We start from the raw sequence: 25,958 nt of genomic DNA, 5'->3' as shown, positions 1-25,958 counted from the left end.
AAAAAAGAACATAAGATTTTATAAAGTGTACCCTAATTTTTACCAAAAAAAAGTGTACCCTAATTTATCTTTTTCAAAAATCTTGTGTTAAAGGCACCAAGAGCTGGCCCTTTTGTGCCAAGTATTACAAGGAACCCAACTTGTGAACCTAAATTACGTTGAAAGAGAAGTTATCTATCTATATCACACATACACACACATACACAAATCTGTCTTTCTCTTTCAATCTGCTTACTATCAAGGCAAGTTTCCATTTTCTGCTCCTCTAACAATATCAATTGCAGCTCAAAATATCTCTTGTTTCCAAAATCTTCACACATTTTGGTTTCATTTTCTTCATGTGATGTGAGAATTTTGAGGTTACAAAAATGAAGACTATAAGTGGGTTAGGGATAGGGTTGAGTTTGGTGTTTGGGTTGCTTCTCTTAGCACTTGTTGCAGAAATCTTTTACCTTCTGAGATGGAAGAAGATCATAAGCCAAGAGAGCCAAGAAGAAGAACAACAAGCTGGGTACGCTAAGGAACTTATCCAGCTCCTCTGCTTCAAAAACCATCAACCTTTACATGCCAACAATGGCGGAAGAGAGGCGGAAATCTCGAGGACACAAGATATAGAGCTCGGGTTGATGAAACACTTGGGTGGAGGAGGAGGAGAGCTAGGGTTTGAAGCAGAGCTCATGAAGCTTCATAACCAGAGGTTTCTCTTCACAATCATAGAAGAAACAAAAGCAGATTTGGAATCTGATGATGAGAAATCAAGAAGCCTGAGTGATCTCCCGGTTGGAGTAAATGACTGTACTACCCCTGGTTTCACTCCTCTGGCTTCTCCTTGTGCCCCGAAGTCATCTCCTTTGGAGTCTTACTCGCACCATGGATTCAATCCTCTGTTCGAGACAGAGGGTGAGCTTGAGTTTAACAAGTTCTTCAGGTCTTCTTCTTCTTCGCCTCCGCCGAAGTTTAAGTTCTTGAGGGATGCTGAAGAGAAGCTGAGGAGGAGAATGGTTGAAGAAGCTAGAAAGAGAGAGGAGACAGAGGGTTCGTTTCTGAAGTTCTTGAATCCTGAGATGATGAACAGAGAGAAGAAACAGAGTAGTCAAGAATCTGATGAGACGGTGTCGTTTTCAGTTTCTTCTTCTTCATCAGGTACAGATCTTAGAACGTTGGACCGGAGATCAACACTGGTTGTTTAGTGTTTGGACTCTCTTGCTCTACTACTTAATTTTTATTTTTGTTGAAATTTGTAAAAGTAATTACAATTTTAACTGTGTGAATTATCTTTGTTTTCTATCATTCTGATTCTTTGTGAATGATGTCTTCTGTACGTGCCAATCTGAAAAAGTTTGCAGGTGCTTCTTTTAATTCGGTTTGAGAAAAGAAATTAAGCTAGAATTTGGCTAGGAAATTTTGTATTGTGTCCTCTTAACCAAAAGAATATCGTAATTTGTATATAGTTTTGCAAAATTAATTAAAATGTTGCCTAGGCATATCGGTTTAGTTTCGGGTTCGGTTTGGTTCAGTTTGGTTTGGTTAGTTTGAGTTTTATAAAACTCATCCCAATTAAAACCAAAGTAACTTTGGTTTGAGTTCGGTTTGGGTTTAATTTGGTTTGGTTTAGTTCGGTTTGATTTAGATTTAGTTTGGTTTTCTTTAAAAATCTATCAAACAAAAAACAATTGAAAACTCTTAACCACGTCAAAGGAAGAAATACATAATAAACAAAGAACAGACTATTTGTAATCTAATTAGCGTAACAAAGACTTGTAAGCATTCCAAAACCTATTAACTAAAAGACTATTTGGATCTACCTTTTTGTTTTTATTGATCCTATAATAACTTTGCTACATAATTTAGAGAATGAAAATTGGAGAAGATGAACGAAACAATATGACTACGATTTAGATGCTTATAGTTTTTAGTTTTTGTTTTCAGTACAATCTTTAGGTATTAGGATTATTTGAATCATATTTGGATTTTTTTAAAAATATATGGAAGTTAAGAAAAAATGGAAAACAAAACTTTAACTAAAATTTACAATACGTTAACACACATATATATATTTATTTATTTATTTATTTATTTATAGATAAAAATATATTAGATTATTGGTTTAGTTCGGTTTGAACCCAAACCAAACCAAACCATTCGGGTTGAGTAAAACATGAACCAATTGGGTTATGTAAAGAGCACAGTTTGGTTTGAATCGGTTTAACTTCGATCGGTTCGGTTTGGATCGGTTCGGTTTGGGTTTTTTGCGACCCTTACTAAAAAGCTTAAAATAAAATTGTGTTAATTATTCAAATCTTTACGGCGCCACAAATTTGAACTTTCAGCTACTTCTATGTTATTTTAATCTACCAGTCCGATTAGAATAATACTATTTCAAGTAAACGATAAAAGGTGCAAAGTTGTTTGATATGATTACTATAAATGCTTTTAATCCCGCAAATTATGCACAATACATCATGAATAAATCTTTTTCACATATTTGCGATTACTACTTAATTTTAATGCTTTCTACTTTATAAAAAATGCAAATAAAACATAACAATGTATATATTTAGACTACTTGAATGGATTATAAGCTTGTAAAAAAAGAAAATTGTATACATTTTGTGTTGTCTGAACTAGAAAAATTCATGGCATCTTGCGATGTATCGCCGAAAGGTTTATGTCATTAATAATCATAATCTGAACCTCGAATAGTTTTCAGTTAAAAGGTCTTGTTGGACCACGTAACTACTTGTCAAAATACTTTATCACTGGTGAGCGACGTTTTTTTCTCGTCAGAAAATCTATCAATTTCAATCACTATGACAAAAACGGGTGTTAAAATGCTTATGCATGAATATATTGTACGACTAGTAATTCAAATCTACCCAGTAAAGCACTTTATAAGTGTATGGAGCATGTAGACAAACAATTATCGTTACATATATTTAGAATGAAATATCTTTTAAAGTCGCAACAAATGAATTCTTCTGGATGTATAAACCATGTATGTATAAAGAGCAACTAAAAATATATTATGCTAAAGTACATATACATAACCAAGTTGTTTTGGTCTAGTGGTATAGGAGTTCCAGCTGGAGTGTCCGCCCCTGGGTTCGAGCCTTGGCCACTGCGAAAATTTACATGCGGACTGTAGCATCCGAGATCGAAGACCGTTACACGGTGAGCCACATGGTGACGCCCTGGCAGCGTCCATGCTCACTTCGGTCTCTAGTCTGGACCATCTAGGTAGGGCCAGGATACTCGGTTAGCAAAAAAAAAAAAAAAAAGTACATATACATATATACATACCTATGTACAATTAGTCAATTAGTAGTATACATTAAACATACTGTTTGTTATACATATATATGTACGTATTCTATGACAACTGTGAACATGGCGACACGTGAAGGAAGAACCAAACTCAAAGAGACAGGAAAAGCGAAGGGGTCCGAGAACACACGTCAACATCGTTGGCCTCATCTTAATTGCAATTTCAAAATTCGCGTTGGATACTGGAGCCCAACTTTGCCATAATTAACTATGATACGTTTGGTAATCCTTGAATAAAGTATATGTGTTTGTTTGATAATGGGACTGTAGTGGACCAGAAAATAAATGTGTAATGTGTTACTTCTATTGGAATTATTTACAAGAATAAAAATAAATTAATTAGAAGTAAGAGAGAAAGTGAAGATAGGTTCTCAAATGAGACTTTTTTGAGAAATTCTATGAGATGTGTTTTACACATACTAGTTCAATTATTTAAAATAACTAAAATTTAATTATTTAACTAAATTATAGTAAAATATTTAAATAGTTTTTGTTTGAAAAATTATTAGAGGTTCTAAGCAATAAGGGTGTTTTTATAACATCTTCGAATGCTCTGACATAATTAATAATTACACATGCAGACAAACAACAAGAAAATACAAAGATGCCAATCTCAAGAATTAAACTTTGAAATAGAACCATAGCAAAAATAAGTATAAGCCCTTGACACATGAATGTGGTTATTTGTTACGTCACAGTTATCATCTTAATAATCTCACGGCTCAATGATCCATATTTCTCAATTCAACAACGAGTATCCACTAACCCGATTCTTCCGGCGAACAAGGACCAAAACCGCCATTCTCGTTCAGCTTAGGGCACCAGCATTAGGAATTCATAAGGGGGGTTCACACGCTTTCCGGAAAAAAAAATTATTAAAATATGCTACAGTTACGACTCTGTCTCGCAACGTTCCTTCTGCATGAACCCGGGTCGTTACTGTTCAGCGGGCCCCACGCCACGTGGCAGCCCGCTATTGGTCAATTTTTTTTTTTTTAAAAAAAAAATCAAACGAAAAATGAAAAAAAAAATAATAAAAAATTCACATGATGAATCCAATCGGGGGTTCATTAATGCGGCTGCTCTTAGGCTGTAAAATATTCCCTTAATTGCCCAAAATAGGTGAACACGTGTTGTCACACTCTTACATATAGGTTCCAGCTAAAAACTAACGGCCAAGAACTGTTTGCATTGAAGCGATATAACGAGAAGCTCGTTTCGTAAATTCATAAATTTGGAACCCATAGGAGGCGTTTCAGGATCCAGTTTTGTGATTGAAGAATGGCCGACGGTGAAGACATTCAACCGCTTGTTTGCGACAATGGAACTGGAATGGTTAAGGTAATGTTTCTCTAGACGATATGTGTTACATGACTATTACTATAAAATACTAAAAATAAAATATGAGTGTAGGCCGGATTTGCGGGTGACGATGCACCAAGAGCGGTTTTCCCGAGCATTGTTGGCCGTCCTCGTCACACGGGTGTTATGGTTGGGATGGGACAAAAGGATGCTTATGTCGGAGACGAGGCTCAGTCAAAACGTGGTATATTGACTCTCAAGTACCCTATTGAGCATGGAATTGTTAACAATTGGGATGACATGGAAAAAATTTGGCATCATACTTTCTACAACGAGCTTCGTGTTGCCCCTGAAGAACATCCGGTTCTCTTAACCGAAGCTCCACTTAATCCCAAGGCTAACCGTGAGAAGATGACTCAGATCATGTTTGAGACATTCAACACTCCTGCTATGTATGTTGCCATTCAAGCTGTTCTATCACTCTATGCCAGTGGCCGTACGACTGGTTAGTATCACACACTTTCATTTTTTAATTTCCTGAACATTTGCAATTTTTCATGAATTCACTTTGTGTTCAATTAATGAAGTCGATTGGTACAAAGCGTTGCATTAGGTTTCTCGGTTTAGTTTAGTCTTATAGGTTTTATAAAAAAGATGTTAGTTATAACTAAATTTGTTTTGGATTTGTTTGAATAAAAATTATTTCGATTTAATATTATATATCATAAAAATAATTTTTTTAATCAAAAGTACTGCTTAAAAGTATAAATTATTAATGAAAAGTGTTGTGGTTTTAACACACGGTTACATACTGCTAGATTTAAAGAACAATGGTATGGTTTCCGTTTGAAAAATTTAATGATCCTTTTGCAAAATGTTTTATTAGGTATTGTTTTGGACTCTGGAGATGGTGTGAGTCACACGGTTCCAATATACGAGGGTTATGCTCTTCCACATGCAATCCTACGTCTTGACCTAGCAGGGCGTGACCTCACGGACTACCTCATGAAAATTCTAACAGAGCGCGGTTACTCTTTCACCACAACGGCTGAGCGTGAAATCGTTAGAGACATGAAAGAGAAGCTTTCCTACATTGCTTTAGACTACGAACAAGAGCTAGAGACTTCCAATACAAGTTCTTCCGTAGAAAAAAGCTTTGAGCTTCCCGATGGACAAGTGATAACCATTGGCGCAGAGCGGTTCCGGTGCCCAGAAGTTCTGTTTCAGCCATCAATGATCGGAATGGAAAATCCGGGAATCCATGAAACCACATATAACTCTATCATGAAATGTGATGTGGATATAAGGAAAGATTTGTATGGTAATATTGTGCTAAGTGGTGGAACCACAATGTTTGGTGGGATTGGTGATAGAATGAGCAAAGAGATTACTGCTTTGGCTCCTAGTAGTATGAAGATTAAGGTTGTGGCTCCACCTGAGAGGAAGTACAGTGTTTGGATTGGTGGTTCTATATTGGCTTCACTTAGTACTTTCCTGCAGGTGAAATCATAACATAACTAACATTTTCTGTTCGATCTCAATATTAATACTTATAACATTTTGTCTCTGACATAAACATTGTTGTGTTTAAAATTTTTACAGATGTGGATTGCGAAAGCAGAATATGATGAATCAGGACCATCAATTGTGCATAGGAAGTGCTTCTAATCACACTTCATGGAAGCACCAAAGGAAGATTGAAGTAAAAGATAAAAACACCTTTGAGCTTCTTTTTAACAGCCTACTACCAATTGCCAGATTTTTTGTTTAATCACATTTCTTCATCCAAATTGTTCTTTGTAATTTTGATTTGAAGCAACTGAACTCAAAGAAAGACATTCAATTTCTTTATTAAATTATGCATACACACCAATTTATTTATTTTATATTCTTTTTGTTTGAATAGAACACTAGTTGTCAAAGTAGATTGACGTCAAAAAAAAAAATTGTTAAAGTAGATAGTTAATTTCTATTGATATTTTTCTCCTATGCATACCCAACTTTCAAAATTTACTTTACCCATTGAGCTACCAGATTTAGGCAATTTATCGAGCAACTGTTCAAAAATAAAGACAATAAATCTTTCAGTTTATTAGTGATAAAAGGCATAACTGATATGGCACTGATTGATGTGGCAGCTCGAGGAAATTTTGGTAAGAATTGCACGTGGCGGTGATGGTATTGGCAAAAGAGGAGAACTGATGTTAAATAATGAAGCTAAGAAAAATGCTTGGCTGAGTGTTCTTGTGTGCCACAAAAATCTGACAGCGATCGTGGAGTATTGTATGCTTTCCATTTTCCACTGTCGTAATGTTGTTGTTGCCAAACATGTTGGGAATGCTGTTTGTGTTCAGATTACCAAAAAAAAAAAAAAAATGCTGTTTGTGTTCTCATTAAAGAAAGAATATCGTAAGTAGTAAATGAAACAGATTAAAGATTCATCTTATCCGTTAAACCTTAACATTTTCATTTTGAAAACGTCTTAGACACACTTATTGAACCCAAAATCTAACTTAGTTAGCATACCGAAAAGTTAAAAATCAAGTAAGAACCGAGATATACGTAACGTTGATGTGAAATGAGTACGGTTCGGTATAGTATGGCGTAGTAATACGAGCCAACTTGTCGCGTGCCCCAAATGTGAAATGCGAAATCTCTTATGGGCTCTTAGAGTCTCTTATGGGTTCGGTATAGTATGGCGTAGTAATACGGATATTAAGTTGCTGGTTTTTATTATTCGATTTCGGTTTAGCTAAACCGAAGTGGAAACCAAGAAACACATAAATCAAACAATAGTTGTTTTAACTTTAAAAGCGCCATCTCCTCGACTCCCATCGCCGGTGACGGAACCCTAGTAAGTAGTGCGAAGCAGCGACCTAATCAAGGAGGAAGGCGAATGTCGAACGGTACAGAACAGGTGAATCCATCGCCGGATATCTCGGCTCAACAATCGGAGTCGAAGTCGAGGAAGCGTTCGGCGCCGTTAGACAGTTGGTTGCCTGATGGTTGGAGAGTTGAAGATAAGGTTCGAACCTCCGGTGCTACAGCTGGTTCGGTCGATAAGGTATATATGAAATCTCTTCTCTTTTAGTCCTGCTCTGTAGCTCGAACTGTTTCACATTGAAGATTCTCTGCTTCAATGTTGTTAGATAAGAAAAAAATTGCATCTTTGATAGTGTGTAGTGCGTTCTTGTAGTAGAGAGTACACACAATGCTTAGAAGGAAGAACATGGATTAGTGTGTTTGTTTATGGGTTAAATGTGATTAGCATTAACTTTGATTAATCTTTTGTTTGCAGTACTATTACGAACCAGTTACAGGGCGTAGGTTTCGGTCGAGGACCGAAGTGCTGTACTACTTGGAACATGGAACCACCCCTAAGAAAGGAAGCAAGAAAGCAGATTTCAATCCAGACGTGAGTTTAACATTCTTTAAAGTTTGAACCTTTCACCGCCGTGGTTAATATAGAATCTTGTTTTTGCACCATTTGGAAGGCCAGGGAAGAAATAAATCCAGCAGAAAAGCTAAAGAGCAGCCGCCGCTGCCACCATCACCACGACCATTGAACTTTGATTTTGAGAATGCACCAGAGAAGGTAAGTTGGTCTATGGCGAACTCTGGAGATGAAGCTTGGTCACCTTTTCTTGGGGAAGACAAGGTTCAAGATTCGGTGAGACTAGATTGGTGCGCTGCCTTCACCGCTGTCACGACCAAAAACCCAAGTAAACTGTCGTTGTAGAGAGGATGATGTCTCGGTGGTGATTTTTGGGCTGTGGCATTTATCGTAGCATTGACGGAGATGGTAGAGTTATTTAAGATGTGGGATGTGTATTAACATTACCCCTCGTTAAGAGAATGTCATTCTCATCCAATCAGATATTTTATCCATCCTCGTATGTAAATTAAACGCATGTTTGGTATCATGCGGTCACCGTTTCTCCCACTTTCTTCTTCTTCTCCGGCGAGTGAAGAAGATTAGATACTCTGATTCCATGGCGGGCACTTGCACCTGATTGGCTCTTCTTCGATAGTTGAGCTTTCCAGGTTGATTAACCCAACAGGAGCTCCTTTCTCTGTTCGGATCTCCACCACAAGGTCAAGAACCAGAGGCCATGGAGTTGGTTTCACTGCACCAGCTTCCTCACGTCAGGAAGGTCCTACCTGCATCTTTGTGAATTGATTCTTTCTGTGATGTGCAAATCATGGTTTGGTTTTGTCATTCTGTTTCAGAAGTGTGCGTCAGGGTTGGGTAGAAAATGGGTATACGGCGGGATATACCTTGTTTCATGGCCAAGGAGAGATCGGCGTTCCAAGTTTACATATTTCTAACCAGAAAGAAGAACATAAGTTTTGGGGACGGTTCTCTCAATTAGTGTTAACGAAGAAACCAGAGATTCATGACATCACAGAATTTCTACTAATGATTGAGGTTTAAAAGCAACGTGAGCAAACACTGTACGGAACATCCTCAATCTCTCTGTTCTCATACGCTCAAATCGAATTTATGTTTGTATATAAGGGAATAGTTTGAAGAAGATTAAACCGCCAAAAAAACACCAAGAAACTCATAACAATTCACATATCAATTCCAGCACTTGTTGACTTGGTGTGTCAATGCAAGTTATTCTCTTCAGAATGATCATAAGTACATTCCTCATTTAAGAAGTTATATTGCTTTTGGTGGGCCATGCAATTCATAGTATCTGTTTCTTCTCAGTTTTCTTGAATGCTTAGAGCACCCGTAGTAGGGGTTTTAGACGGGTTCATGGGCTCGGGATCTTAGGCCCGTGCGATTAAAAATAAACGGAAAATGGGTAATTTGTGATGAACCGGGCCTTACGCATGAACCCGTATGGAGCGGATTTTACCACGTGTCGTGCTCTCGTGTCCGCGTTGACGAGGAGGAAAGACGGGGACTCTTCGCTATTCTTATCATTTCTCTTCTCCCCGAAAAAACTAGGGTTTCTCTGTAAAAGGCGATTCTCGTGCGACGAAGACTCCCGGCGATTTTCTCCATCTAATCGACCACATAATCTATTATCCACGAGCTCAGGTAACTATCTCTGTCGATTACGGTTTCTTTGGGTCGATTTTGGGATCGGAATCATCTTTTGCGATTTTTTTTTTTAAATTGGGGGTTTCGAGAAACGGATTTAAATCGATAACTGGGTTCGATAAAGGGTTGTAGATCGTGATGGTAGTTTGTTTAAGGGTTTCGTTTCGCTGAGATTTCAAATCGAGTTAGGGTTCTCGAGTAATGATTTTTAATCGATTTGTGGGTTTCGTTTATTCATTTTGTTTGGTTATTGTTTGACAGATGGATCCGGCAGAAGATAGAAGCCATGCAAAGAGGCAAGATCACCACATCAACATGTTAGGGTTCCTGGCCGATTCAGAGTACGGGATTCCTAGAAGGTGTCCGTGTGGTGGGAGACTCATTAATGAGGTTCGCGGGATTGAGAACCACGACACTCTTCCTGGGAAGCGGTTCTTCACGTGCATAAACTATGAGGTAATAAGGCATGCTTGTTGACCGTGTGCTTATCTTTTATGTTTTTTATTTCTAAGTTGAAGAATCTGATTATGTTATATGTTGTAACCAAGGCTGATGGGTTCCATTATCGTCAGCCTTGGGTGATAGGTATGCAGGAGGAGCTCGAAAGGCTGACTCAACGGGTGGAGGAGGCTGAGCAGGTGATAATGGGGATTCCGAAGCTCACTAAATAGATTGAGACGCTTGAGGTACGCTCTTTCATTGATGTCACATGATTTTTTTCACATTTTATTATCGTGACTAACATAATTGTTTTCATTCTTTTTTCAATGTACAGGAACAGGTGAAATTCCTCACTGATCAGGTCTATGAGCTCACTGTGCAGATCGCAAACCTCGAGAACGTCTGCTTCGATTGACATCCAAAAGGTCAGTATCTCTGCTCATTGCTATCTCTCGGTTGAAGTAGAACTAGTACTTGAGCTAAATGATAACTATAACTAGAACTACACATAGACTTTATTTTAAAAAAAAATTCTCGGTTGAACTTGTAGTTATAATATATAACTACAACTACAACTAAATGTAAAGTAAACATGAAGGAGAAATAGAAGTACAAGTAGTTATTATTAAAACGGTTGGCTGGTTGCTTGAATTAAATTTTAATTGTACTTAGAAGTAGTAAATATTATCGCCTGATTTGATGTATATTGACTGCTAATTGCTAGCTAGTTGTTGTGTAATGCCTTCTGTAATGAACATTGGTAGGTAGAGTGCTTTTAATTTGGTGTTATTTGGAACGTATTAACTAGTTTAAAAACATAGTAAGGCCACACTTAAAAATCACAGAAACATCTAAACAACAAACCAAACCAAAACACAAAAATGAACCCTTTTTCCCCAAACTCCTCAACCGGGTTTGTTAACCTTCTAGCTTCGCAAAGCAGTCCACCTATAGACGTAGACTCTGCTGTGCCAGCTGTTAAACCCGCGGAACGGAGAAAGTGGTCAACAAAAGAAGACATAGTGTTGATCAGTGCTTGGTTGAACACCAGCAAGGATCCCATAGCGAGTAATGAACAGAAGTTAGGCAAGTTTTGGAAGAGAATAGAGGACTATTTCAATTCAAGTCCTCAGCTCATTGGCTCCCTTCCTAGACCGTGGGGTCAATGTAAGCAGAGGTGGGGAAGGGTTAATGCGGAGGTCTGCAAGTTTGTAGGATGCCATGAAACCGCTCAGAAGGAGCAAGCGAGTGGCCAACAACAAGCTCTCTTCCTTGATCGTCTCTTAGCAAAAAATATTGACACACTAACTGATCATGAAGTGGCTCTCAAGAATAAACTCATCTCTGAAATGCTTGATGTCTAGTGTGTATGATTTTGATCTTCTTTATTGCATATGTTCTGTTTTCTTTGTGTTGTTGTAGTGTATTATTGTGTTTTGCTTTATTGAATCTGTTGTCTTTTCTTTTGCAGGTCACGGGTTGGAAGGTTTTTGGTGGTTGCGGTCAGTTGTAGCCACGGGTACTAGGAGTAGATGTCAGTTTTTAATCACGGGAAGTTTAGGCTTTTGTTTCATTCTACACTTTGGCTTGTTGTGTTTTTAAAATGTTGTAACTCTGCACTTGATTCACGGATGTACTATAACTCTCTCTATATAAGCTTGTTGAAGCTTTGTGTTTTCAATATGTCTCTCTAGATTCACTGATATAAACTATGACTCTTCTCTTCTCTTCTTTCTTTCTCCATAACAACAAACAAGCAACAAGCAAGCTTCAAAGCTCGTGACCAACAACAAGCTCTCTTCTCTTCTCTTCTTTCTTTCTCCACAACTCGCAACAAGCAAGCTCCAAAGCTTGTGACCAACAAGCTCTCTTCTCTTCTCTTCTTTCTTTCTCCACAACTCGCAACAAGGAAGCAACAACCAAGTAACAACCAAACAAAGCTCGTGACCATCAACAAGGAAAGCTTCAAAGCTCTGTTCGAAGTGAATTCAACCAAGCAAAGGTCGTGCCCTTCAAACCCACAAGGTAAGTGAAAAAACTGCAATTTATGAAAAAAAAATTACTGAAACTATATAGATTAATGTAAAAAAAAAAGGATTGTGAAACAAATTATAGTTTTAAATGAAAGAAAACTGAAAAAAAAATTAAAGATAGAATTATAGTTTTGAAAAACTGAAACTATATAGATTAATGTAAAAAAAAAAGGATTATGAAATAAATTATAGTTTTAAATGAAAGAAAACTGAAAAAAAAATTAAAGATAGAATTATAGTTTTGAAAAACTGAAACTATATAGATTAATGTAAAAAAGGATTATGAAATAAATTATAGTTTTAAATGAAAGAAAACTGAAAAAAAAATTAAACTATATAGATTAATGTTTTATAGATTATAGTTTTAAATGAAAGAAAACTGAAAAAAAATTGGATATAGCCAAACTTTATAGATTAATGAAAAAAAAGATATTGATAGAATAAATCATTTTATTTCATTTTAGGAAGAAAAAAATCAACTATGTCTTCCTCATCAAGTGATGAAGTAGATGAAGCTTTAGAAGAAATGGTCGACCAAGTAGTTAATAATTTCATCGACTCAGTGCTTCATGCTCCACCCAACAAGTCGATGAGACGAGCTTATATCGAAAGAGATTGGGAAATTGGACACAATCAACTATGGAACGATTATTTCACGGAAAATCCTACATACCCACCGGAAATGTTTAGGAGGCGTTTTCGAATGAACAAGTCATTGTTCCTCCGCATTGTCGAACGTATAAGTAATGAAGTTCCATACTTTCAGCAAAGACGAAATGCTTGCGGAAGGAACGGCCTATCTGCACTTCAAAAGTGTACGGCAGCTATACGTATGCTCGCATATGGTCAGTCGGGAGATACATATGACGAATACCTCCGACTTGGTGACAGTACATCACGTTTATGTTTGGCAAATTTCACTGATGCAATAATACAATTGTTTGGAGATGAGTATCTACGAAGACCTACAGCCGAGGATCTTCAACGATTACTCGATGTTGGAGAGGTACGGGGGTTTCCGGGGATGATAGGCAGCATCGACTGTATGCACTGGGAGTGGAAAAACTGCCCAACGGCTTGGAAAGTTCAGTTCACACGTGGTTCAGGAAAGCCGACAATAGTCTTAGAAGCTGTGGCATCACAAGATCTTTGGATATGACACGCATTTTTCGGCTTACCGGGTACCCTCAACGATATCAATGTTCTTGATCGGTCACCTGTTTTTGATGACATCTTACATGGTCGAGCACCTAAAGTTAAGTTCAAGGTGAACAACCACACTTATCGTATGGCCTACTATCTTACTGACGGAATTTATCCAAATTGGGCAACATTTATCCAATCCATCCCACTTCCTCAAGGTCCTAAAGCCGAGAAATTTGCAGAGAAGCAAGAATCTGCCAGAAAAGATGTCGAACGAGCTTTTGGAGTATTGCAATCGAGGTTTGCAATTGTTAGAAATCCAGCTCTACAATGGGACAAGGAAAAGATAGGAAAGATAATGAGAACTTGTGTCATATTGCACTATATGATAGTAGAGAATGAACGAGACGGATACGCTCAAATTAATACATCTGAGTTCGAGTCAGGAGAGTCCCGCAGAAGTTCGAGAGTGAGAAGTAGAGATAGTATTCATGTCAATGATATGTTAGGCGTCCGCAGCGAAGTTCGAGATTTAGAGAAGCATGATCGTTTGAAAGCTGATTTAGTGGAAAATATTTGGCAAAAATTTGGTGATGAAGATGAATAAACTTTGTATGTTCTTGAATTTCTCTATTTATGTAATCTACTCTTAATGTATTAAATAAAAAGTTTTTTTTTTTTTTTTTTTTTGTCAGCAACAAACCAGACTCATATAGACTCTGTAAACCAAACTGGTAGTTCTGCATCCATATGGACTACAAACGAGGGTTGCCTTCTTGCACTACGTGCTAGACTATCCGCCCTTGAATTATGCGTCCTTGGTATATGAATGAGCTCTGAGGTGTGGAAACTTCCTTTCAGGATCTTTATATCTTCCAGATAACTTGCAAATGCGGGCCATTCCTCGGGTTCAGAAACCATCTTCACCAACTGAGAACAATCCGTCGCAAAAGTGACAGTAAACTGTCTTAAGTTCCTCATACATTCCATTGCCCAAATGAGCGCCTCTATCTCCGAATGAAGTGGTGATTGACTCACTCTAGTGTTCCTTGCTCCCATTAAACTATCAAAACCTTCCAGAGTGCTGCACCATCCTTGTCCTGAAAATCTATCATTTTCTTTCCAAGATCCATCCGTAAAGCACCACCGACCAGGGATAATTGGAACCGTCTCGTTCACTACCGATCGGGCCTGATCAGTTCTCTGTGCATGATTAATTTGCGCCTCGGCCCATAGAGCGGACTCTGTTTCAGCCAACTTAAGAGTATCTCGAGGGTCAATATCCAAATTGCTAAAAACCTTATTATTTCTCCCTTTCCATATATACCATAGAATCCATGCGAAATGGTGATCCTCCATTGCCGGAACCACCCTCCAAAATAAGTGGTCCATGTTTGTAAAAAGTGATTGAAGGGGAAAAATATCCGGGTTAGACGGAATCCGTGAGAGAGCCCAGACCTGGATTGCTGGGGGACATTCAAAGAAGACATGATTTATGGATTCCTCAGGTGCTCCACACCGTACACATATAGTATCCCCTTGGATTCCTCTTGAACGTAGATTATTCTTTACCACTATGCAGCCTGTTACTAGTTGCCAAAGAAAGTGTTTTAACTTAGGTGGGCATCACACTTTCCAGCAGTGTGCTTTCAATAAAGAAACTGATGGACCAAACTCTGGAAGTGTCCTAACTTTATCTGGGTACACCCGCTCCACCTCATAACCTGATTTAACCGTATATCTTCCATTATGTGTGAAATGCCATCCGTCCCGATCTGCTATCCGAAACCGGCTTAGAGGTATACTCTCAATTAACTGGACATCGTTCGGGTCCACCAAAGCCCTAAGAACCTGTGAGTTCCATGTTGTTGATGTTTCAGCAATAAGTGAATCCACTGTAAGATCCGGGTAAAGATTGTGTTGATTTTTGTTTGCTGGTCTCGGGCGGGTGGATGAGAGCCAAGGATCATTCCATACTGAGATAGAAGATCCTGATCCCACCCTTTTGATTAGTCTTTTATTCATGTAATATATTTTATTCATGTATTCTGAAAAATTTATATTTTTTTTTTATAAATTAATATTATTATTTTATTCCTATGAACTCTTTATTCGGGTTCACTAATGCAGAAAACAACAAATACAGGTTTATAACTGTTCATGGTCTCACAAAAAAATATTTAAAAAATTGGATGAACCCGCAAAAGGGGGTTCACCAATGCTCATGCTCATACACCTAGAAGGAGAGCTCCAAAAATATAAACCAGAACACAGATGGATCGCAAATCATAACAAGGGAGTGACTAGTGTCTATCTGATGAATTCAGTCATATGTTATGTAGGGCGAAAATCAAACCAAAAATAAAATAAAATTTACAAAATTCTAATTTTTTTTTTTTTTTAACAAGATTTTTAAATATTTTTAACAAGATTCCTTTTTAAGAAAACATACATATCATTGTTGCTATAACATTTTCAAACCTATCACTGATGACGACGATGGTTTCTCCAGAATCTTTAATAATGACAATTAAGAGTTATTTAACTGGTGTTAGTTAAAAAAGTTAAGGATTAAAGTGTCTTGCCACTTTTATATTTTTTTATGCAAATTTCCCTTTTTTAATTTTTTTTTCACTATATATTTATTTTCTGCAAACCGTGATTACCGAAATCAAGCGAAATAATTCAAAGAGACTTTTCCTACTCACCACTTCGTTTGGGCACTACTTTCTCTTTTTACCTTTAGATAAATCAGAATCGCTTGTCTTTTTAGTCTTGACCTTATTGGATTTTTGAAAAGTCTTTTGTATATGTATTTGATTTTTGAAAAGTCTCTTTGCATTTCTTGCAAAATACGAGAAACATGAAACTCTTTCTTTTCCTTTCTTTCAATGCTCTGATGTTACTTGCAGCATTCGGGAATACCTATGAAACTGATAAGCAAGCATTACTCAAGTTCAAGTCTCAAGTTTCTGAGGAGAAAAAAGTTCTGCTGTCTTCATGGAACAACTCGTTCCCTCTTTGCAGATGGACGAGGGTTACATGTGGCCGCAAACACAAGAGAGTTACTGATTTGGATCTCGGTGGATTCAAATTGGGTGGAGTGATATCGCCATTTATTGGTAATATTTCGTTTCTCATATCACTTAATCTCACTGATAACTCTTTTGGTGGAACCATCCCTCAAGAACTGGGAAACTTGTTTAGACTTCAGCACTTGGATATGAGCTTTAATTTTCTGGGAGGAGGGATCCCAGCAAGTCTGTTCAACTGTTCTAAATTGTTGGAGTTTGATTTATTTAAAAATCATCTTGGTCAAGGTCTTCCTTCAGAACTAGGATCATTGAGTGAGCTTGTTATTTTAGACCTTGGTACAAACAATTTGAAAGGAAAACTCCCTGTATCTCTAGGAAACTTGACATCCCTCACACGGCTTTCCTTTGCAGAAAATAGTCTGGAAGGGGAAATTCCTGATACCATAGCTAGATTGACTCAAATGGTGGTTTTTGTGCTAGCAACAAACAGTTTCTCTGGTGTTTTTCCTCCTGCAATTTACAATTTGTCCTCACTTACGTATTTGAACATGTTTGGTAATTATTTCTCTGGTAACCTGAGGCCTGGTTTTGGTAACTTGCTACCAAACCTAGAAGGATTGTCTTTGGGACAAAATTCTTTCACAGGAGTCATTCCATCAACACTTTGCAATATTTCAACTCTTCAATATCTGGCCATGGAGTTTAACAGTCTGACAGGAAGTATTTCTCCGAGCTTTGCAAAAGTACGGTATCTGCAAGAACTATACCTTAATGAAAATTCTTTGGGGAAATTTTCAGCTGGAGATCTTGAATTTCTTATTGGTTTGACCAACTGTAGCCAACTTCAAAGCTTAGATGTGTCATTCAATAAGCTTGGGGGTGACTTTCCTGCCTCCATTGTCAATCTATCTATGACCCTCATCGAGTTTTACATTGACAAGAATTTCATATCTGGAAGCATTCCCCATGAAATTGGGAACCTTATAGGCCTACAAACATTTTGGTTGTCCGAAAATCTATTGGAAGGACCAATCCCAGTCTCTTTTGGGAAACTTCTAGGATTGGTGGGTTTAAGTGTCCATGGAAATAGAATGTCAGGAGAGATACCATATTCTTTAGGCAACATCACTCGGTTAGAAACACTATTTTTGTCCAACAATAGTTTTGAAGGAATCATACCTCCAAGTCTTGGTAAATGTAGCTATCTGTTACGTTTAGATATCGAGAATAATAAGTTGGATGGTATTATACCTCAGGAGATTATGCAAATTTCGACCCTTGTTTCCCTAAAATTGTCAAATAATTTATTGACTGGCTCTCTACCAAAAGATGTTGGACGACTTGGAAATCTTGGTATGTTATATGTTTCTCATAATAAGCTATCAGGGAAACTCTCAGAGACTTTGGGAAAGTGTCTCAGAATGGAAAAACTTCACTTGCAAGGAAATTCTTTTGATGGAATCATTCCAGATATAAGTGGACTGGTGGGAATTAAGGAGGTTGATTTCTCAAGCAACAATCTCTCTGGAAGAATCCCAGAATATCTCGCAAACTTTAGCTTGTTGGAATATCTCAATCTATCCTTTAATAACTTCGAAGGAAATGTGCCAACAGAAGGAAAGTTCAAAAATACTACTATAGTCTCTGTATTTGGAAACCCAAACCTCTGTGGAGGAGTCTTGGAACTGCGACTACAGCCATGTTTTACGCAACCACCAAGAAATTCAAGAAAGAAACTTGTGACTGGGGTAAGCATAGGTATATCTTTGCTTGTGCTTTCATTCATAGCTTCAGTTTCTTTTTGTTGGTTAAAAAGCCGAAAGAAGAAAAATACCAATGAGGCAATTCCTTCCACCTTGGGAGCTTTTCATGAAATGATAAGTTATGGAGATCTTCGAAATGCGACTGAGGGCTTCTCTTCAAGTAATTTGATCGGGTCAGGCAGCTTCGGTACTGTGTTTAAAGCACTGTTTCATGCAGAGAACAAGGTCGTTGCAGTGAAAGTTCTAAACATGCAGAGACGTGGAGCAATGAGGAGTTTCATGGCAGAATGTGAATCCCTGAAAGACATTAGACATCGTAATCTTGTGAAACTTTTGACAGCTTGTTCCAGTATTGATTTCCAAGGAAATGAATTCAGAGCACTAATCTATGAATACATGCCAAATGGAAGCTTGGATATGTGGCTGCATCCAAAGGAAACAGAAGAGATTTCTAGGCCCTCAAGAACATTGACACTTTTAGAAAGGCTTAACATAGCGATAGATGTGGCTTCTGTTTTGGAGTATATTCATCTTAATTGCCACGAAGCTATTGTTCATTGCGATCTTAAACCAAGCAACGTTCTTCTAGACGATGATCTAACCGCCCATGTTAGTGACTTTGGTCTTGCTCGGATCCTTCTCAAATTCGACCAGGAAAACTTCGTTAACCAACTTAGCTCAGCTGGAGTCAGAGGAAGCACTGGCTATGCGGCACCAGGTAAACCTATCACACATATAATGTTTAAATGAAAAAAGCTAATACTCCATTCGTTTTCGAAAGTAAATTTTCTATATATTTGTTTATTCAATAAAGATAAATTTTTTATATCAAGTACTTTGATAGTTATTGGAAAGTGTATAATAAAAGTAAATAATCGTTTCAACTATAAACATTTATTATATTTTTAATATGCGTAAATACCTTTGAAAATTCTTCATTTGGTAACTGAGAAGCATATTTCTTGCCCCAAACATGTTTGATATGACTTATGGTGCAGAATATGCAATGGGAGGAGAAATATCAGTACATGGTGATGCATATAGTTTTGGGATTCTCATTTTCGAAATGATCAGTGGAAAACGACCAACCGATGAGATATTTGGCGGGGACTTTACCCTCCGTAGCTGCGTCAGGTCTGCATTGCCAGAGCAAGTTTTGGATGTGGCAGATGAATCGGTTCTTCACAACGGCCTTAGAATTGGCTTCCCTATTGCTGAGTGCTTGACAAAGGTTTTAGAAGTGGGACTTGGGTGTTCTGAAGAGTCTCCAGCAAACCGCTTGGGAATGAGTGAGGTTATAAAAGAATTAATCTCAATCAAGGAGAGGTTCTTCAAAACCAGAAGAGGAGCTAGACATTGAAGTGTCTGTCTCGTATGCTTGCTCCTCTACAAACTTGAAGACTTGTTAATGTATAATATTTCTTTATAATAGGCTTTGAATGTTTACAACTTAATGCTACGTTATTAGCAGACAAAAGATGAACGTTGTGTTAGCAATTTAATATTTGTAATTTGGAAAACATTGCTTTTGAAATTTGATATCTAATACTACATGTTTACTAGTTTCTACAAGTTTCAGAGCTTTAGCGTTTCCACCACTCACTCAAGCGTTCATCATTTCGTTGGGAGAAGAGGTTCTTCTTCGTTCTTTTTAGTTATAGAATTGTTTTCACTTGCTTGACCCACAAGTTACTAACATTTTGAAAGTCATTGATGGAGGAGAAGCTCAAAACAGGTCTTGGAACAGTTTGTCGAGAGAATATGTAAGTGGGTGCAAGATATCAATGCTGCCACTTATTCACTGCTATTGGTTTTATTAATTAGTAACTGAAATGATCCGCCAAAGCATATGTTCTGGGCGATTGAGCAAAGAGAATAGGCCACATGTCCGTGGTGTGGTGGCTGCCACCACGAACGCCAAGTCTCCAGCTTGAGGAGGAATCAAGAAATCAGATTTCAATCCAGACGTGAGTTCAACATGCTTTAAAGTTTGAACCTTTCACCGCCGTTTTTAATTAAACTCGTGATTAATATGGGATCTTGTTTTTGCAGCATTTGGAAGGCCAAGGAAGGAGTAAATCCAGCAGAAAAGCTAAAGAGCAGCCGCCACTACCACGGCCATTGAACTTTGATTTTGAGAATGCACCGGAGAAGGTAAGTTGGTCTATGGCGAACTCAGGAGATGAAGCTTGGTCACCTTTTCTTGGGGAAGACAAGGTTCAAGATTCGGTGAGACTAGATTGGTGCGCTGCCTTCACCGCTGTCACGACCAAAAACCCAAGTAAACTGTCGTTGTAGAGAGGATGATGTCTCGGTGGTGATTTTTGGGCTGTGGCATTTATTGTAACCTAAACGGAGATGGTAGAGTTACTTAACTGGGTGATGTTGCTTAGTAGTATTCACATGATTTACGTTAGCTGTACTGTAACGTAAACTGAGATGGTCAGACTTACGTTAGTATTCACATGATTTAAGTTAATTGTACTGTAATTTTCCTAACATTTTTGGTGGATATGTTTCCACCGTCAGGGTTCTACTTCTACACTTGTTGTCTAGGTAAGCAATATATGTCACAATAATATTTCTAGAAAAAATAAAACGTGGCTGTAGGACATCAAGCGTCTGTAGTCCAACGGTTAGGATAATTGCCTTCCAAGCAATAGACCCGGGTTCGACTCTCGGCAGACGCAGGTTTTTGGAGACTTCCATAACAACTATGATATGAGTTTTGTATATCAACTAACTTTGATCATTAAGATGTGTACACCGTTACTGCTTGTTAAGAGAATGTTAGTTTCATCCAGTCAGATATTTTATCCATCATCATATATAAATCAAACGCATGCTGCGTCCGCGCATCGAATCGTATAGTATCTCACCGTTTCTCGCATCTTCTTCTTCTTCTTCTCTGGCAAGTGAAGAGGATTAGATACTCTGTTTTCATGGTGGGCACTTGTAATAGACTGCGGTCCACGGATCAGTACATGGAGCCGAACCAGCATGGAAATCAGAACGTTCTGAAGATTTCAACTGAGGTTCATGTTTTTCACCATACTGACCAGACTGACCGGACTGTACTTGACTGTCCCACATGCATCCGGATGGGAGCTTTGGCTGGAACCATGGCCAGATGACCGATTTCACCGTACTGAATTTGGTATTCACCGTCCTGTTTCCCATTTCATGAAGAACAGTCGAGACGGAAAAACATTCGGACACACCAATCTTGAGATAGGTCATCGCTATTCATTTCTGGACAGTCCGCACGAACCGCCCGTACAACCAGATTGGAACTTCAGTATTATCCACGACCAGATGATCGAATCTTCCGAACTGAATCTCGGCTTTCCCGACCTGTTTTGCATTCTAAGAAGAATGGTCGAGGCAGATTTCAATTTGATCGAATGGATTTCAAGTTAGGCCGTGCAACTTCATTTCCGGCAAGTTTGGACTGTCCTGGTCGCGTACTGGCCCTGTCCGCGGGACATGCTGAAGGTTCATTGAATCTGGACGGTGGAATTTGAAGGGTTCACTTGCAGTCAATGTTAATTTTCGTGCTTGACCAGATCTGGTCAATTTTATCATTTTCTATGTTTAGATTTCCCACATTTTTCTTTAAGTCTTTTGACTAGAACTTCTATATAATGTAACCATCAGATCTGAATAAGATAATTTCGTTTTGCTTTCATTCTTTTGAGTTTTTACTCTCTTTGTTCTTTGTTAGAACATTTCTATAAGTTTCTTTGGTGTGGTTAGCTCCAAACGAACACCTCTTTCTTGTTGGACCGGTGCGTCACATCCGGCAACAGATCGAGATCATCTCTCCTACGGACCTGTGAGTCATATCAGGCGTTGAAAGACACTTACACAGTATCATTGGGTCATTCCGCAGCCCCTTGTGTCGTCATTCATCCCACCAGTTCTCCTTTCGGAGTTCATATCCCCCTTACCGGTCGAGTAGCGTTTCCTAGGGTCTATCAAGTGGTATCAGAGCCACTCTTCCGGTAACTCTATTATCATTCCATCTTCTAATCTCTCCATCTTCTTCAAACACTTCTTCTTCTACCTTTCTTGAATCCGGGCCTCTCATTACCATCCATTTATAAAAAAAAAAAAAAAAGATTTAAGATTTGATTCAAAAAAAAAAAAAAAAAGAAGAAAAAGTTCAAAGTTTGTTTTGTGGAATGGTGGTGGAAGAGAAAGCCTGCTGGCTGAGGAGAAATCCAGCCTTTGAGGTGGTTAAAACGGATTTCAAAAATCAAAAATCTCTTATCTATCTATCTTGAGAAAAACCCTTTGTTTGCTTTGGATCTACCCATTGGGATTCTTGATTTGTTCTCTTAGAACCTTGAGAAGAAACTTGAGTGATTACCATAAAATCTGAGAGAAACACTTGAGTGGGTGAGATTAAACACTTGAGAGAGTGTGAGAATTTTTATCTAACTTTTTTGTTGAGAATTTTCAGGTTATGATGTTTGGTCTCCAAAGGAAAAGTAACAAGGAGAAGCACCCACGACTTTCTGTCTCTCAAACCGCCTTTAAATATGCTTTGAATACTTTTGATGAGTATGTTGATGTGCAGGAAAAACCAAACCGGTGGAGCAAAGAGCATGTCAATACCTCCAAAGATGTGGCTGATCCAAAAAGGAAACATTTCAGTTTGATGTCCAACAATTTTGTGATAACTTTGTGAAGGGTGTGGACAAAGCCCTCAAGGACGTCAGCAAGAACCAAAAGAAGAGCACATCCACACGTGCCCCAGTAGCTGAGCCATCCTTGTTCATCAGTAAGGAAACCCAAGGTGAATCTGAAAACTGTCTCGAGAAACTTAAAGATTTTTCAGATTCTATACCCATTTTTGATGAATCTGATGAAGAACCAATTGAAAGCTTGATAATTTGTGAGCAAAGCTGTGATCTTTCTTCTCTTGAACCTGAGTTTATGGTTGATAATGAACAGGCTATTGTAGAACTAACTGTTTTGCAACAAGAGCATCCGAGTAGCTTTGATTTGTTTCAACAGGTTTTTAAGGAAGATCCACTGAATTTTCCACATCAGTGTCCGTGTCTTGACACTTGGATATCTTTGGATGATGGTCCAGATCCTATGTTTGATGAGGAGGACGAATCTGGTCCAGTATTTGATGATGAAGAAACAAGCATCATGTCCACCTTCATGAAGAGCCAACTATGCTTTGATTCCAGCACATCTCCTACCCCTTTGTCTTTTGAACTTCAAGAGTACTGTGAGGAACCTTCTTTTCTTAATTCTCTACCTGACATGTTTGTCAAGATCAGTACTCATGATGTGATTCATTTTGGCCTTGACAAAATGAAAGAATTTTGTGTTTCAAAATCTGTTTTTGATAACATGATTAATTCTTTTAAGGTCTTTGAACCTGATAAATTTCTTGATCAACCACGTTTTCAAAATGTCAAAGGCATTAATTCTGGATTTATCTTGTGTTTTGATCAGTTCTTAGAAGATAGCCATGGTTTTGATCATTTTGAAAAGTCTCTTGAGCTCGATTTGAAACAAACTGTTTTCTGTTCTAATAAATCTTTTGATTCATTTGTTTTCAAAGAAAATAGCTTTGATCTTAACTCTTCTAGACATAAACTGATCACTGATCATTTGTTGCCATCCTCTTGTGCCTTGGACAAAATTCTGATTCAGAAGTTGCTGGAAAATAAATCACTTAAAACTGAAAATGATTTTTGTGATCTTGATTTTTGTGATTTTATTTCGCAGCCTGATCTTGTGTGTTCTAAATATGATAAAACTTGGCATCTTTTGAAATCATTTCGTGATCAATGTGTTGTCTTGAGCCTTGATGATATAGCACTACAAGAAAACAGGGGGATTCTGATGGCCGAAATCGTCGGAAATTCGTCGGAATAGACTGATTCCGACGAACCTGTCCGTCGGTATCGTTTTGTCGGAAAAAAAAAATTCGTCGGAATTTCGTCAGAACTTCCGACGACTTTCTAACGAATACCGAGAAACGTCATTCTGACGAACTTCCGACGATATTACGATGCGGACACACGAGACCAGAGTTCATCGGAAAAACTATGTACCGACGGAGAATGTTCCTCAGACAATTCCGACGTAGTGGATTCCTCGGTGTATTCCGACGGACAATGGTCGTCGGAATATACCGAATTATATAAATTTTAAAAACGAATTGATTTTGCAATTTTATATATTTTTTTATATTAATAAATTAAAAAAATCAGAAATTTAAAATTAATAATATTATATAATTTAAATTCATACAAACCGAAATAGAAAAAAAACATTCAGAAAGTTTAAAATTCATACAAACCGAAATAGAAAAAAAAAACATTCCGAAAGTTTTAAAAAGCCGAAAAAACTAAGATGAACTCGAAGACATCAAGCGATCTAGCTTCTGCATTATCTCGGTGTTGAACTTCTTCTGGGATGCCAACTCAGCAAGGATAGTGGCATTCTCCGAACGGATAGTGGCATTCTCCAAAAGGATAGTGGTGTTCTGCTCCTCCAATGCCCCAATCCGTTCATCTTTGTCATGTAGCTCCTCGAGAATCATGGGATCGGCATACGGAGCTTGCGAAGAAGATGCCGGATATGAAGAAGCACGGCAGGCCAACCCAACTAAACGGCCTCCTTTCCTTTTAGGAACCGCCTACAAAAATATTTAAAGTAAGTAAATAGGGACAAGTTAGTAATCGACATTATAAAAAAAATATATTAATAAAAAAAATTACCTTTTCAACCATCTCATTTATTTGCAATAGAGACAAGTTGGTTGAAGCTCCCGTAGAGTCGCTGTCATCAGAGAGAGGCTGAGATTGAGAAACTATTTCAGCTTCCACCAAATCAACGACACCTTTGATCACGGGGTCCTGAATTTGACCCGTCGTCTTGTTAGTGTGAGCCACCTTAATGAGTTGGAGACGATCAACGGGATTACCGTCATTTGCTTCGATCTAAAAAAACCGCCATTATTAGCCAAGGAATATATAAAATATTTATTTAAAAAATATAAAGATAATAATAATAAAAAACTTACAAGTTCATCCTCCTTAGTAGACATAGAGCAAGCGCCGAGGTTGTGCACATACATACCTTTCCCGCCACGATCGCTCTTCCGGTTCTTGGAGTTCCTAGAAGACGTCTCTGCAGTTTCTTCCTTCTCCCAATGAGCTATCAACTGCTCCCACACCGTCCCGTTGATGAACCGTGGCCTCTTGTTCTTCTGCCAAACTGTCTTCCACGCGTTTATCTGCTTTGTATAAGAGTCCATGGCCTTTTCGTTGAATTTCTTACGGACTGTTTCCGTAAGATCGGAGTGCCAGTTGAACTCTTGCTACAAAACAAACACAATTTAATAAGTAAATATATTAAAAAAATGTAAAAACTTTAAAAAAATAAAGAGTTACTATACCGCAAACTGACGAAACCACAACTCTCGTTCGTCGGAAGGGATCACACTCCACTTTGGATATCCAAAACGGAGCATGGAGTACATCATCTGGTTGATGCTCCGGCTAATGCCATTTTTCGACTTGGTGAACCTTTAAAAAAAATACAAGTTAGCAAGTTAATTAAAGGAAAAAACATAACGGTACAAATAAAAAAAAATACTAACCAAGTGCTATAGCCTCGTCGTGGGTTGGGTTGGAGAACCGGGAGATGCTCTCGACCTGGTTGTTGAACCAATAGATGAACCGGCATGACCCCCGGATCCTGTTGAGCAGCAGCGTGAGGGGCAGCGGGAGCTGGAGCGGGAATATATGCGGGAACCGAGTCATGAGACGATCCCGATGCACGGGAACTGCTCACCGAACTACGTCGAAGACGGGCTGCGGGGCGGGGT

At 38.1% G+C, this 25,958-nt stretch overlaps 3 protein-coding genes, 1 long non-coding RNA gene and 1 other non-coding gene across 9 annotated transcripts; all 5 read left to right on the top strand.

Annotated features, from left to right (window-relative positions):
• Positions 1-58: 58 nt before the first annotated feature.
• BNAC03G12040D lies at positions 59-1,290 on the top strand. Its single transcript, XM_013825128.3, has one exon. It carries the CDS (start codon positions 369-371, stop codon positions 1,188-1,190), a length of 822 nt encoding a protein of 273 aa, XP_013680582.2. The 5' UTR covers positions 59-368; the 3' UTR covers positions 1,191-1,290.
• Positions 1,291-4,510: 3,220 nt separating this feature from the next.
• LOC106386353 (actin-12-like) lies at positions 4,511-6,478 on the top strand. The gene is made up of 4 exons (XM_048752209.1): positions 4,511-4,665; positions 4,738-5,131; positions 5,513-6,126; positions 6,229-6,478. Exons 1-4 carry the CDS (start codon positions 4,606-4,608, stop codon positions 6,292-6,294), a joined length of 1,134 nt encoding a protein of 377 aa, XP_048608166.1. The 5' UTR covers positions 4,511-4,605; the 3' UTR covers positions 6,295-6,478.
• A 1,998-nt stretch (positions 6,479-8,476) lies between these two features.
• On the top strand, positions 8,477-11,804 carry LOC106387118. Of its 5 annotated transcripts, none has more exons than XR_007321161.1 (7): positions 8,477-8,780; positions 8,857-9,081; positions 9,344-9,679; positions 9,944-10,138; positions 10,231-10,368; positions 10,458-10,548; positions 11,595-11,804. It is a non-coding gene; the product is annotated as an uncharacterized LOC106387118 (long non-coding RNA). The 5 variants fall into 5 exon arrangements; XR_007321164.1 differs by adding an exon at positions 9,153-9,271 and having other exon boundaries at positions 8,478-9,068; XR_007321163.1 differs by adding an exon at positions 9,146-9,271 and having other exon boundaries at positions 8,478-9,068.
• Positions 11,805-15,745: 3,941 nt separating this feature from the next.
• Positions 15,746-19,659, top strand: LOC106387117 (probable LRR receptor-like serine/threonine-protein kinase At3g47570). The gene is made up of 2 exons (XM_013826924.3): positions 15,746-18,815; positions 19,096-19,659. The coding sequence occupies exons 1-2, from the start codon at positions 16,163-16,165 to the stop codon at positions 19,455-19,457; spliced, it is 3,015 nt and encodes a 1,004-aa protein (XP_013682378.2). The 5' UTR covers positions 15,746-16,162; the 3' UTR covers positions 19,458-19,659.
• Positions 19,660-20,715: 1,056 nt separating this feature from the next.
• Positions 20,716-20,787, top strand: TRNAG-UCC. The gene has a single exon. It is a non-coding gene; the product is annotated as a tRNA-Gly (tRNA).
• Positions 20,788-25,958: the final 5,171 nt, after the last annotated feature.

This window comes from Brassica napus, chromosome C3 (genome assembly GCF_020379485.1).
Source record: "Brassica napus cultivar Da-Ae chromosome C3, Da-Ae, whole genome shotgun sequence".
NCBI classification, from domain to species: domain Eukaryota; kingdom Viridiplantae; phylum Streptophyta; class Magnoliopsida; order Brassicales; family Brassicaceae; genus Brassica; species Brassica napus.
This window is presented reverse-complemented; position numbering and strand designations above follow the sequence as displayed.

Bases quoted from the DNA above. Each gene is read 5' to 3' on its own strand.
- BNAC03G12040D (XM_013825128.3), top strand. From the start codon at position 369: ATGAAGACTATAAGTGGGTTAGGGATAGGGTTGAGTTTGGTGTTTGGG.
- LOC106386353 (XM_048752209.1), top strand. From the start codon at position 4,606: ATGGCCGACGGTGAAGACATTCAACCGCTTGTTTGCGACAATGGAACT. The intron at 5,132-5,512 runs GTTAGTATCACA...ATGTTTTATTAG, and splicing joins TGCCAGTGGCCGTACGACTG to GTATTGTTTTGGACTCTGGA. The intron at 6,127-6,228 runs GTGAAATCATAA...AAATTTTTACAG, and splicing joins CACTTAGTACTTTCCTGCAG to ATGTGGATTGCGAAAGCAGA.
- LOC106387117 (XM_013826924.3), top strand. From the start codon at position 16,163: ATGAAACTCTTTCTTTTCCTTTCTTTCAATGCTCTGATGTTACTTGCA. The intron at 18,816-19,095 runs GTAAACCTATCA...CTTATGGTGCAG, and splicing joins CACTGGCTATGCGGCACCAG to AATATGCAATGGGAGGAGAA.